The 13,906-nt window shown below is 35.2% G+C and overlaps 1 protein-coding gene across 2 annotated transcripts in view; it reads right to left on the bottom strand.

Annotated features, from left to right (window-relative positions):
* Cmss1 (cms1 ribosomal small subunit homolog) overlaps positions 1-13,906 on the bottom strand; it is a 358,480-nt gene that overhangs the window by 141,237 nt on the left and 203,337 nt on the right. Inside the window, exon 2 of one of the 2 annotated variants that reach the window (XM_010639641.1) lies at positions 10,766-10,807. The exons of the other annotated variant lie outside the window; for it this stretch is intronic. Coding sequence (XP_010637943.1) covers positions 10,766-10,807 — 42 coding nt within the window. The remainder of the gene's footprint in view (positions 1-10,765; positions 10,808-13,906) is intronic. 2 annotated transcript variants of the gene reach the window in all.

Here is a 13,906-nt window from a genome sequence, read left to right as displayed (position 1 = left end):
TAAACCACATACCAATTAATTAGATGAATTTTTGAGACAGAGTCTCACTATGTAGTTCAGGTTGGCCTTGAACTCACTATGTAGCCCAGGTTGGCCCTAAACTCCTTGTACTTCTCCTGCTTCAGCCTCCCAAGAACTGGGTTTAGAGGAATGCGCCACCATACCTGGCCCACATTCCCTTTAAAAATCTTGCAAATCAGAAATTCTTTATAAATTAAATATATCAGTCAGCTTCAGCGATGTACATTTCTAAAGTCTGAATAATTATACCGAACCAATGGATCGATAAAATTAGATGGAAGAAAGAAATGGTGACTGCAAGTATGCTAAGGCATGAGAGGAAACTGTCACCCATATCATATGGAGCAAACATCTACTGGTTTACATGAATAGTCAAACATTAGGTAAGAGTATGCATGGGAGAAAAGAGACCTTAGAGCCTGTTGAGCTGTGATAAGCCTAAGCAAAATAAAAATCAAGAACCGAGGAAACAAATATTTTATGTAGCCGAAAAGAACAAAGGCAGAGAGATTTTGGAAACTAAATTTTTCAAAAGGGAAAAAAAAAAAACTAACTGGACATACTTTTCTGTGTATGTTTAGCTCCTCTCTTTTCTTGCCTTTTGTGTATGTGAGAGTGGGGAGGAAGATAAGAACAGAGTAAACAACTGTCTACTGAAAATGTCTGAAAAAAGCTTCTCTGAGCAGTGAGGATTGAGGGTACTTTCAATTTGAGAAGACCCAAGAGGCTTGCTTCCATTATAACAATTTTAAAAACATTCTCCATTGGGTGACCTGTCACTGATCTTCACATAGTCAAGTTTTTTGCTACTTAAGTGCAAGATTTCACATTTTTCTACAAAGAATGTAGACTTGTTACATTTGTCCTAGTTGTTAAGGTCTGGGAACTTTCGCTCAGTTCCCCCCTCCACCTTTCTTAACTCTCAGCATTTTACAAGAAATGGTTATTAGGGGCTTTAAAAAGTTTATTTATTTCTCATGTTGCAACCCATTTGTGTGGATGAAATGGTAATAGCAATTGGGTTATCAGCTATCTGGCAAAAGGAAAAAAAACACCTTGTTCTTTATTTTTTCCTCATGTTCTCCATAAAAGGCAATAAAAATCTTCAGTCAATTTAGCATCATCAAACATGGGTAGAATTGTTCTAATTATGTACTCTGGCTATTAGTGTCTAAACCATACATGAATTACCAATTTTCAAAGAACTAAAGTAAAATACACTTAGTAGTAAACTGACACAGGACCTTACCATCTTTCTTTGATGAGTTAGAAAATGCACAAGGATCTTGTAGCATTTTGAGTTACAACTCTGAATATTTTATTGCATATGGTGCTTACTGGCTGGCTAAAGCAACACTAGATAATAGAATTCACCATATCACTTCTTGGTCAGAGTCAACTACATTTGTTAATGGCTGTTTTATTTTTTTTTAATTAGAATACAAAAAGTTTCAGTTTGAATTTGACATTAATGGTAGCATGTTATGTGACCAGATAATTCTGTTTATTTATAAGAGGAATGTTAGGAATTTGTGTTTAAAAAAAAAAACAAAAACATTTCAGCAGCTTTTTTTTCTTTTAGTGTAATAATTTTGACCTTTTGTGCTCTGTTAGTATGTAAAATTGTAGTTAGGGTCAGCATGTGATATGCTTCCATTCTGAAAGAAACAGTTGAGAGAAAGTAAGGCACAGTGTGAATTACTCCTCCCTAGGAATGTCACAGTTTAAAAGATTCTTAGCAGATTTAAAACTAACAGCATTTATCCCTTTTTACCTATAGCTGGGTTGTATGAAACATCCCTCTCCCTTTCCAAAATCAAATACATATAACTAATTATATTTTTTTGGTAAAGCAATTGTTGATTAATGAATCATCTTTCCTGTAATTTTTATTTTTTGTAGCCTTAGATTGGCTAGGTTCCCTGGCATTCCTGTTGAGGTATGTAATGGAAAATTTGACCTCACACTTTTTGCTTTTTTTTGTAACATCACAAAACACTGATATAACAGGGTTACAAAAAAAGTAGCTTGGAGATGAAAAAATTAAAAGCTTGTTCTAAAAAGGAACAAAGATATACTAAATCATTTGGAAAGTAAATATTCAGCTTTATAGACATTAAATTACATTTATCTTCAAGAATAGTTCATTTGTTACAGTTTGGGATGTCACAGTGTTTCCATCCTAATTCTACTTGTCTTAAAACTGTAAACTAGCCATGAAAAGCCACTCTCAAACTTAACTTGGAACACAAGTAGACCATTTTGTAGATCCTATAACATGTTTCAAAATGTGATTTGGGGTGGGGCAGGCAAAAGAAAGATGTCAGGAAGTGATTTCTTGCATTTAGCTATATCTGAGCTGAAATAAGACTTTGGCAATCATCCTTCTGTGATCACATCCAACTGTCTAAGGAAAATGTAACAGGTCATACAGAGTCAACATTGGTAAATGAAGTTTAGGATTTGGCAGTAGGAATAAGCTTTAGGACAGATCCTTCAGCAAAAATTCATAGGGAATAAATTAATTGGTTATGAAAATTTTTTTCTTTATAAAATAAGACTGTACTAGGGCCAGGAATTTAGCTCAGTGACACCACGCCTGTCTCACAAACACAAGGTCCTGAGTTCGATCCTCAGTACAAAAATACATACATACATACATACATATATACATACATACATTAACTATGGACAGCATAAAAGGTTCTATATGGGGTTATTTAGGTTTGGAAATAGTTTTCATATTATTTTTTTTTATACTTCTTTTCCAGATTATGTAATCATGATGGATGCAAAATGGTAAATTTATAATCTACCAGTCCTTATATATTTGTTAGTAGGCATTCTACAAAGAAGAGCTTTTTTCTTTTTACACATGTAGTATCTATTATATTATCACTGGATTCATATTTTATTCAGTGAACTAAATTCCATTATTATAATTGGCTATTTTGCTGCTCAAGTTCTGCCAGATTTGGTCAGTGAATCCTTTCAAGCTAAACAACTGAAATTAAATGTCTGGGATTTGCTTACAAACAAGCCAGTGTGAGGCAAAGAAACATAGATGTTACAAAGGTGGCCAGCAATTGATGATTTCTATAGCTAGCGACAGGAACATAAATGTCCTTTTGCTATATTTGCAATTTTCCATAATAAAATAAATTTAATGGTAATTGAGAACTACTCATTCAACAATGACAGAAGTTTATACCTCTTCTGTGGCTGAATTTCTTTGTAAGTTTAGTGGCATGAAGAAATATCAAGGCATTTGGATTACTAGGAACCAGGTTACAGTATAAGGTCCACTCCACTTCATTTAAAATAACTTAAGAAAATAAAAGTTCATAGAATGCTCAATGACTTATTAATTTAATTTTTTCAATACTTTTGGTCTCAGTGACTTGAAAAATGTTTATGCTTTCACATCAAATCACTAGTATAGTCATCCTAGAAAACAAACTTGGAACACAATTTGGAGAATAATTTTGAGTATATTTTTATGATATCAAGTCAACCTCCTAAAAATAAAACACAGTAAGTAGGTCCTTAAGGTATCAGGAGGGTATAAAACTGCAATGTTGCTGGGCATGGTGGTGCAAGGCTCCAATCCCAGCACTTGGGAGGGAAGAGGAAGGAGTATCACCATGAATATGAGGTCAGCCTGGATTACAAAGTGAGCTCAAAACCAGCCTTAACTACATAAGAACTCCGTGTCTCACAAAACCAACCAAGCAACCAATGAACAAATATAAAAAATTGCAATATTTTATACTCTTCACTGGGGGAAAATAAAGCAGATACACACACGCATACAAACACACAAATTCAGGCAGTACTCATTGATGTGAATAGATGTTCTCTGGAGGCTGCATACTTAAAAGATAATCTTGGCTCCTTTTTTTTGTAATAAAGCATGTTCCTCTTTCTCATTATGAAAACTGACACTAATATTTTTCTTAACAATATTTCAAGAGAGCCTATTTTGAATTATGAGGGTTTCCCTGTCCTAAGTCTGAGTTCACTGTACCTAAATAGTAGACATTTTCTGTCAAAACTTTAAGTATGTGTCTGCTCAGTTTCACTGATAAGGAAACATGCTAAAGGGACCAAAAGCAGTCGATTTAGGGGACTTGAGGCCACAAATAATTTCTTTTATTATTTAGGCAAGACAAAAAATCTTTTGTGGTTATGGGAACTAAATGACTACCTTTTTCCCATAGTTGACTCAATAGGTACATTCCTTACTAAAGCCAGTGTGAAAATGCTAGTGAATTCTTTCCATTACATCTGGGCATAATAAGAATGCTAACATTCTGCAGCCTGCACATTGTAAATAAACACTGACCAAATAACTTCTTTCTGTGTCCATGAGCATAGATTTTCTTCAGATAATAAGTGGAGGAATAGTGTATATTTGTCTCCTCCCCAGCACCTTGCCCCGTGCCCTGGTTCCTGGCTATATTTTTGGGACCATCTACACAGTGTTACATACAGATCAAAGTTTTCTCTTCATAAATGTTGTGTCTGTAATTACCAACATCCAGTCTTCCCAATTTCAGTCAATGATAATGCAGATTTATTTTTCTTTCTTTCTTTTCTTCTTCTTTTTTTTTTTTTTTTACTTTTCTTGTCATTAACGTAAGCAAAATAAAGTATAAAGGGTGAATAATAGCAACCATATTTCCTCAAACAAATATCCATACTGTTTGTGTGTCTGGTTGTGGCTTCAAAGAAATCTGGATTAAATAACATGATTAACATATTTTAAAAGGCTGGCTAAAAACTGGATTTTGGTACTATTCAGTTACTTTTGCACAATATTTTCACATTTAGACAAATGAAATTGTTTCCTGAGACAGGTATATTGGATACTTGACCTCTGCTTACTAAAAATAATTAATAAAAGGAATGATATTCAGGGAAACAAGAGTAAGTCTAAGCCACTTCATATTCTATATTATAAGTTGTTTGGGTGGTTTTTTAAAAATCAAATTCTGGTTTATCAAAGAGAAACTTTATAACATTCATCATTAAGTTTTCTAATTTTCTGACTACTTAAAAAGCTCCCACCTTAATATCTGCTTTCCAGGTTAATGGTAAGAATTAGGATAGAGCAGTTGAGAGCCTATAAATGGAATAGGCATTTAACAGAATCCAAGTTAAGGAATCTGGGTTTTACAGATTGTGTTTGCTGTGAAAGTTTTGCAATGCTACAAACATTAGTCAAGAAGATAACAGCAAGCTCTAGGACTGATTTTCAAAGGGATCTGGGAATGAAGCTTTGATGGAAACTTTCCAGAATTGCAGTTGCTGAGCTTGTGGGTTTTTCATTGACTGCCACTTGATAGAGGTAAAGGAGTAAGACAAATTCTTTGAGGGCAAGTTCAGACAGTAAATAGACTAGAGTCTGCCTAGAAACTGTAGGCCATGAATGGTCACACAAACCACAGATGTAGGCACAAGTGGTTTGATTGTTTAATGGTCTGAAGTCATTCTATTACGGTACTGTACAATGACTACACAGTAAAATTAGTACCTATAAAGTAAAACTATCCAACAATATAGTTGGAGATAGATTTTTTTTTTTGGTCACTGTTTTTTATCAGTAGAAATGTTATAGTGGAAACAATGTAAATTTTCATGTCAGAAAGCCATGGATTTGAATTTGGCACTGCTATTTTTTATTTGCGCAACTGAACCTCAATATTACCTTCTACAAAAGAGTAAGACCTACTTTGCACAGTTGTAGGGAGTAAATGAGATAAATGAGTTCAGTTACTACTGAGAACATATGGCTGGCAAAAGCAGATAGGAGCTCCTTAGAATGGTTAATTATTATCATCAATGTCATCAGTACTATAATTACTAATGCTCTGTTGTTATAAAAATCAAATTAGCAAAAGCTGTATTTACCTGCCTGTAAATCATTTATGCTACTTTTACAGGCTCTTTTTAATTTAAAATGTATCAATATAGCCTTTATGTCATAAAAAAAGGGATTTTTATGCTTTCTTTTAGTACAGCAAAAGACATTTTCTGTGAAAGCTTTACAGTATCATAAAGTAGTTTTTGCTAAAGAATTCAGCTAACTGCCTCCTCCTTGCCTACAACAGATTTCACAATGATTCAGTGATGATGAAAACCACCAGCTACCATTCCTAACAAAATGTTCTGTTGGCTCTGCGTACCTTATGGTAACCCTTAAGGTATAAGTCCTCTTGTTGCTGCATACCTATAGCAACATCTAAGTCATATGTCCTCTTCTTGTTTTTTTTTTCGTCTCTAAGGCCAGCTAAAACCTGCCTTTCATAAATCTTAAGAGAGTAAATCAAAATAATCAACTGGACTTTGTCTGAGTACCAAATGAGATTCCCTAAAATAGAATCAAGGGTCAGCACAACCATCTATTCTCCCTGATTATTCATATCCATTGGTAATTTTCCCTACCGCGTTTAAATCATCAGCACTTCAGGCATCCTATTTTGTCTTTCTGCATGCTAACACCTACATTCTTCCTCACATTCAATTATCTATTACCCCAGGTCATGGGTTAGAAAATTATGGTAGCAGGCCAAATGCTCTGCAACCTATTTTTGTGTATTCTAGAAGAATGATTTTTATACTTTACAAAAAAGAAAAAAAATTTGGTTATCTTATGAAAGATAATTAATTCAAGTTTCCATGTCCATACATAAAAGTTTATTGGAACATAACCATGTTCACTCATTTATGCATTACCTCTGGCTGCTACAATGATATAGCTGAAGAGTTGCTACATAAAACTTTATTCAAAGATAGCCTTACTCATTTATTTATATATTGTCTATGGCTGCTACAATGATAGAGTTGAATAGCTGATACAGACCATATGGTTGGCAAACATAAAATACTTATTATCTGACTCTATGGAAAAGGTTTGTTGATACTGTCATAGGTTCTTCTCTTGGAAGAAATGAAGCAAACACATATATAACATGCACTGCTTGTGCTTCTGTTTGCCTTCTTGTCCTCAACTCAGCCTTGGAGAGAAAATATGGCCTGTCACTGGGTAGTGAAATAGTACAGTAAAAAAATAAGTGACAGAGGAGCCAAGAGGTGTGGGTCTCAGGTCTTATTTTGATGTTGACTTGGAATAATTTTAAGTATTCTAGAGCATGGATTTCCCTTTTTGGGTTCTCAATTTCCTTTATGCTTGAAAAGAGGAGCCCTGCATTCACTCACTGACTCACTATGATAATACGCAAAATTATACCACCATCTCCTCCTCACCCTTCCTCCCAAATAAATTCAGGATCCATGGAAGCATCTCAGCAAGGGGCAAATGAGTGTATCTGAAGCAAGGAGGAAGTATTTTGAGGAGAATTAATGATATTGTGTCTATTATTGTAATAAGTTAAAAGATTTACTCAGGGCAAATGAAGCTGAATAAGTTGTTTTCTGGAAATTACGAATACGACATTTCAGTACATAGTGTAAAAATGCTGATATCTGGGCAAATATCTTTTAAAATATAGTAGAGGAGAAAAGGATCTAAAAGCTGCGCAATGGAGGGTACCAGGATGAGCATGTATCATTTTTATATTCAGAAGAGAGTGGTAGAGATACTTATATTTATACAGACATCACCTAGCAAATACATGTCTAATCAAGCTTTGTACTGTAAAATGAATCTACATGCTTTCATCCTAATGTAAGATTAGTGATATAATTGCACAGTAAAGAAAAAGGTTTACTTTAAAAATCATTTCTACCTTATTGGATTATGAATTGACCAAAGCTTTCACCATACCAAGTCCTTGCTATCGAGAAGGGAAGCTGATTGACTTTATTACCATAAATGTCCCTTTTTCTAACTATATACTGATTTGTATGGTAGGGTAATCAGCAGTTACTGGTCAAATGTAAAAGGTTAAATTGGTTATGGATACAGTGATTACTCATCATTCCAAGCTAGGACTAGTGCTAGGAGTCTTGCCCAGCTTTTTTTGGTTATACTGCATTATAAGAAACTTCGAACAAGTGTTCAGTGGGAAAGAAGTTTCAACGGAATTTAAGCAGTTGAGACAAGCACAAATGAGAATAAAAAATTAAGTAAGTAAAGAAGATAATTACAGCGTATGGGTAAATATGATTAAAGTTATCAAAAAGTTACTGAAATTAGAATTGGAAAAGCTGTGGGAACATTAAATGTAAGTTTCCTTCATGGAAAATCAACATCCACTTCAGGTAGCCAGTGTCCACTGGCTTAGTCTGTTTTGTACTACTGCAACAAAATTCCACAGACTGGGGAATTTATAAACATTAGAAATTTATTTCTCTTGGTTCTGGAGGCTAGGAAGGCCACTACTAGGGTGCCAGCAACTGTTAGTGCCTTGTTGCTGCATCATCCCAGAATAGAAGGTAGAAGGGAAAGAGAGCATGGGAAAGGAAGTATATTTTTATCAGGAAAACACTCCCACAATAGCATGTCTCACCTTGGGAGAGCAGAGCCTTCAGGACTTTGTTGTTTCTCAAAAGGACCCACCTCTCAATACTGATGCACTGGGGAGTAAGTTTCTAACATGAACCTTGAGGGAAAAATTCAAACTATAGCAACCAGCTTGGCCCAGTTATTCACTTTTGTGGCAGGGATATCCCTTTCTCACCAATATAACTCTTTTCATTTTGGTATAACTCTAATGTCTATACAGTCAAAACGCCCCCAAAGAGTAAAGAATGTTGAACTAGAAAACTGGAGTTCCAAATTCCACTTTCAGCCCTACCATTAATTATACTTGTCTGACTTGGAGCAAGTTGTTAGCACTTTCTGAGTCTTGGCTTTTTTTTTTTTTTTTTTTTTTTTTTTTTTTTTTTTCTCCTGTAAAAGCAGCTCTCTCTCTGGTCTTTTACAGTTTTTTATTTCTCTACTTCTGTGCTTTCCACTGTATACTACAAAAATGAAATGCAGTTGTGAGACAGCTACAAAGTGCTGTTAAGTTTTTTTTGTAGTTAGCACTTAGGTCACATCTGGGCTGCCTCTGCCTTTGCCAAGATTTTCCAAAACTCATCCTTTATCTCAACTTTCTAGATTACATGTTATTTGATTTTGCTTTGACTGATGATATCATCGATGTTTTTATGACTTAAAAATCTGTTCTTTTTTGGTCATCAGGCAGCCTGGTGACAAGCTAAACCACAAAATCCTTCTAAGAGGTAATCTGTCTCACAAATTTTGAAGCTAGAGAAAAATCATGAGGAATGTTTAACTATCCTCATATATTAAGCTAAGTCTTGTTCTATCTCCCATGAAATGTCATTAAACAGCTCAATATAGATTCTTTTGTCTTGATTAGAAATATAAACCTTGAGCTCAGGGAATAGGTCTATCTTTTGGTAATTCCAATTAAGTACATTTGGTATAGTCTAAGTATATATAAACTATATTTTTTTAGAAACAAAAACACCATGCCTTTTAATGTGATGGTAACTTTGCAAAGGATACAAATACAGCAATTTGCATTTTATTTATGTAACTAAATGGATACAATTTAAAAATAATGTAATTGTAGGACCTTAGTTCAATGAGCAATCACAATAACTTAATGAGCAGTGCTATGTGACTAAAATGAAGCTTATTTTCCATAAAAATAGTGCTATGGTTTATATGTAGATGTCCCCCTAAAACCTCCTAAGATCATAGGAGGGCCCTTTGGAAGGTGTAGGTGATTCGTTGTTCAGAGGGGGAGTAGGTCAGAAGAGCTGGGTCACTCTGGGCATGGCCTGGAGGGATTTATTTGCCTTTCAGCTCCTTTATTCTCTGCTTCCCAGCCACGATTATGTGAGCATCATTTCCTTTGCTATTTCCTCTGCCCATGCCTCCCTGCCTTGGAGCCAGTGGACTATGTATGTACCGAAACCTCTACATACTGTGAGTCAAGTAAACCTCTCCTTTAAATTGTGGGTGTCAGGTATTGTTTTTCGGCAAATAATTATATTTATTTTTAAGATTTTAAAAATCAACTTTAATATTTTACTTACAAAGGTAAAAATTTAATTTTTTCAGTCAAATAACAAAATTTAAACAAACAAAGTTGAGTCTAGATGCTAAAATAACTTACAATGAATTGACATACTGTAAAACATCACTGGGATATATCTTTAGGTTAAATTTTGGCAAAAAGGTGTCTTTAAAAAATTGTCACTGTAAACAGTTCACAATAATGGCTTCTGGGTCTATTATAGTTGGTGTGATAGCTTTACAGAGCCATTTCTTCTTGAAGAAATAACTGACTCTCAGTTATCATTATGCTATTATTATTGACAAGAATCTATAGATTATTATCTAATTGGATAAACTGCCATAAGTATTTCACCACTGGAAATAAACCATGTTCCATCACGGTCCTCTTTTTGAGACAGGATGTCATTATGTACCCTAGGCTGGCCTTGAGCTCACAGCAATCCTCTCGGCCTCCCAGTGCTGGGATTACTGACATGCACCAGCATACCCAGTCCATCACTATCTTTTATCTTTACATTTTATAATGCAAAACTATTTACTAGGTGCCTCCTGAGAGCACAGTATTTAAAAAAAATATTTAAACATTCTATAATTGGCAATAAAATACATTTCCTCAGTCTTTGCTAAGATCTATTTTTCAACATGAATTAAATCCTACACTTGTCACTGGACAAAGCATTACACTTACAATGAACTATTAATAAAACATCTTAATAGAAAGCTGTAGCAATTGCTACCTCTTACCTGGAATATAACCAAGGTCTTCCAACTGCTCATCATCAATCACTGGATGAGAAATAGAAGGATTAAAGCATACTTACTAAAAGCATGGCTGAAAAATAATGGTCTAGGTCATACAGGTTAACTTGGGACTTTACACAATTACTGAACTTAGGTGTGTCTCACTTTCCCCACCTCCAAAATGGGGATAATATGTAACTTGATGAAGTGATGTGAAAATTAGTTAAAATAATTTCTATAAAGCACTTAATATACTGTCTGGCACAAGTGTCAGCTGTTTTTGTTTTGTTGTTGTTATTATTGGCTCCCTATGTTTAATCAATATAAATCCAACTGCATTATTCCAGTATTTTAAAACTTTAATAAGACTTTAATTAACAGCTCCCACTGAATTTAAGAGAACCATCCAAACTCCTTCCATGGCCTGAAAGATTTGTTCTGCCTACCTCTCTAATATCTATTTTTTTTTTTTTTTTTGAGACAGGGTCTCAGTATGTAGTTGAGACTGACCTGGAACTCACTATGTAGCCCAGGCTGGTCTCGAACTCACATCGATCCTCCTGCCTCAGCCTCCTGAGTGCTGGGATTACAGGCGTGCACCACCATTCCTGGCATCTCTATAATATCTTTTTAAACTCCTTTCTACTGTCATTCTCACTTTAGTTTTACTTGTTTTCTTCTAAAGTATCAAAGGTCTTTACACAAGGTTTCCCTTCTGTAGTTGCTCTTCTTCTAACTCACTCTACTCTACTCTGTGTTGTAGAAAGCATGCCAAATTGTTCAAATGTTTCCTACCTTTGGAAGTTTGGAAGTTCAGTAAGGAGGCTGAAATAATTCATATAACATTCTCCAAATTCTAGACAGCAGTGAATTGGTCAAACAATAATATGTAGGCATAAAGTCATAAACACACATGTACGTTCACAAGAGTGGAAGCAGGATACAACATGTACAAGTGGAATACAAGAGCTCTTCTATGGTTTATCAAGCAGTAGCTTCAAGGTCTCACTAGAAAAGTACCTGCTCAAAAAAGAAAAAAAAAAAAAAAAAAAAAAAAAGTACCTGCTCTTGTTTGACACTAGGGTAAAAAGTTATAGGCTGAGTTTGGCCCATTAAAGGGCTTTGACTCATTAAAGAATTTCTGTTTGGCTCAAAGTTTAAACAAATTGTTTTTGAAGATTCATTAATTCTCCAAACACTTATTTAGTACCTGATATGTATGAGGTATATTTCTAGATGCTAAGTGATCTAGATGCTAAGTAGTGAATAAATATACAAAATCCTACAAAGTACTTACTTTTATAGAATGTACATGCAGATACCAGGTAAGAAAGGAATTATGTAAATATATTAGACATTAGAACATATGTGCTAAAGAGAAAAGGCAAAGGAAAGAAGGGTGTGTGTGTGTGTGTTGTGTTGTGTGTGTGTGTTTACGGGTGTAATATGTTTACACAGTGTGCAAAGGTGGCCTTACTTAGAAGATGACATTGGAGCCAAAGGGTTGAAGGAGTAAGGGCCATGGAGATACACGAGAAAGAGAGAATAGCAACAGCAAAAGTTATGAGGAAGAAATGAGCAGGCATAAGCCAGGAACAGTCAGGAGGCCCCTAAGGCTATTAGGGATGAAATCAGAAAACGTCATGTGTCATTGGTAAAAACTTGGCTTCCTGACTGAATGACATGGGAAGACTTTAGGGGATTATAAGCAGAGGAGCAACATGATCTAACTTGTGATTCAACAAAGTCTGTCTGACTGCAGGAGAAAATATAGAAGCAGAGAGACCAGTTATAAGGCTACTGCAATAATCCCAGAGAGAGACATTGATGACTTGGACAGAAGTAGGGTAATAAAGATTCATAAGAAGCGGTCAAATTCTGAATATATTTTGAGGGTAGAGCCAACAGGATTTCCTGATGGATTAGATGTGGGTTTTGAAAGAAATGAATGAAGGACAAACTCCAAGGTTTCTGGCTTGAGCAAGTGGAAGAAAAGAGTTGCCAACATTTAAAATTAGGAGATTTAACTTAATAATCCAGGCTTCTGCCTTCTTTCAAAATGCTGGAATATCTGGTCAACTGCACAACTACATTTTTCACATGACAAAAATGAGCTAGAGCTTAGAAGCAGCTGCCCTACTGCGAGAAGACACTGGCCCTTTCGTTTACTATAGATCATCCTACTTTTGTCATATATCTGGCTGCTGTCATAAGCAGCTTTTTGCACCTGCCTGATCCCTGAATGCAGCTTAAATTTAAGGCCCAGGCCCAAAGTTCTCTTATATACTCACTGTAGCAAAAATATAAATTTGACTGCACACAAATTAAACAAAGGGAAGATCTGACAAAGTATTTTAAAATAGGGTAAAGAATTATTATCCTAGTTCTTCTCCATGGCAATCTGACATTCTGGGAGAGAGGACCAGTCTCACAGTAAAACAAGAAGGCCCTTGAAGAAATTTCTCTTCCACACATTCTGATTTGATCAGAACTAAATTCCATGGCCGGCATCACAGTCTGTGTTCCTAGTTATAGTGCTGAATCATACCAAGCATAGTACCACCTCTTTCTGTATCTGTGGGAGGCAGCTCTCAGGCCCAGATTGGTACTGAGACACTGGCTTTACGCCTTTATAAGCTATCACCAAGAAGCTTGTGACTGGCAAATTACTTCCATCTCTGAGCTTTTGTTCTTCAGTAACAGCAATAAAAAAGACTGTGGTAGAGCTTCTCAAACTCAAATTCTTGTATGAATGAATCTCCTGTGGTTATTCAGCTTTCTTTATATGAAGAATCACTGTGCTGGGGATTTAGCTCAGTGGTTCCGCTGCCTGCCTCGCCAAGTGCAAGGTCCTGAGTTCAATCCCTGGTATCAAAAGAATCAATGACTTAGAATAACATGCCTGGTAACAACGTTCTGTGGACGATCTGACATATTTTCCTTTAGTAGATAAAAATAATGTGAACACAAATGTCTTGGTTCAATATGTCATAGAGGAAGTTCAGAGCTAAATGCACTGTTCAATAATAGCAAAGCTATCTTACTTTAAGGGATTTTAGTCCAATATTTTTCTCCCTTCCTTCATATTCATCCTATTTTATTTTGTTTTTGTAATATTGGGAACTAAATCCATAATTTCATGCA

Source organism: Fukomys damarensis, unplaced genomic scaffold, assembly GCF_012274545.1.
Source record: "Fukomys damarensis isolate Sample0158 unplaced genomic scaffold, DMR_v1.0_HiC HiC_scaffold_24, whole genome shotgun sequence".
NCBI classification, from domain to species: domain Eukaryota; kingdom Metazoa; phylum Chordata; class Mammalia; order Rodentia; family Bathyergidae; genus Fukomys; species Fukomys damarensis.
The sequence above is the reverse complement of the archived record's forward strand: the minus strand, read 5'-3'. Positions and strand labels throughout refer to the sequence as shown.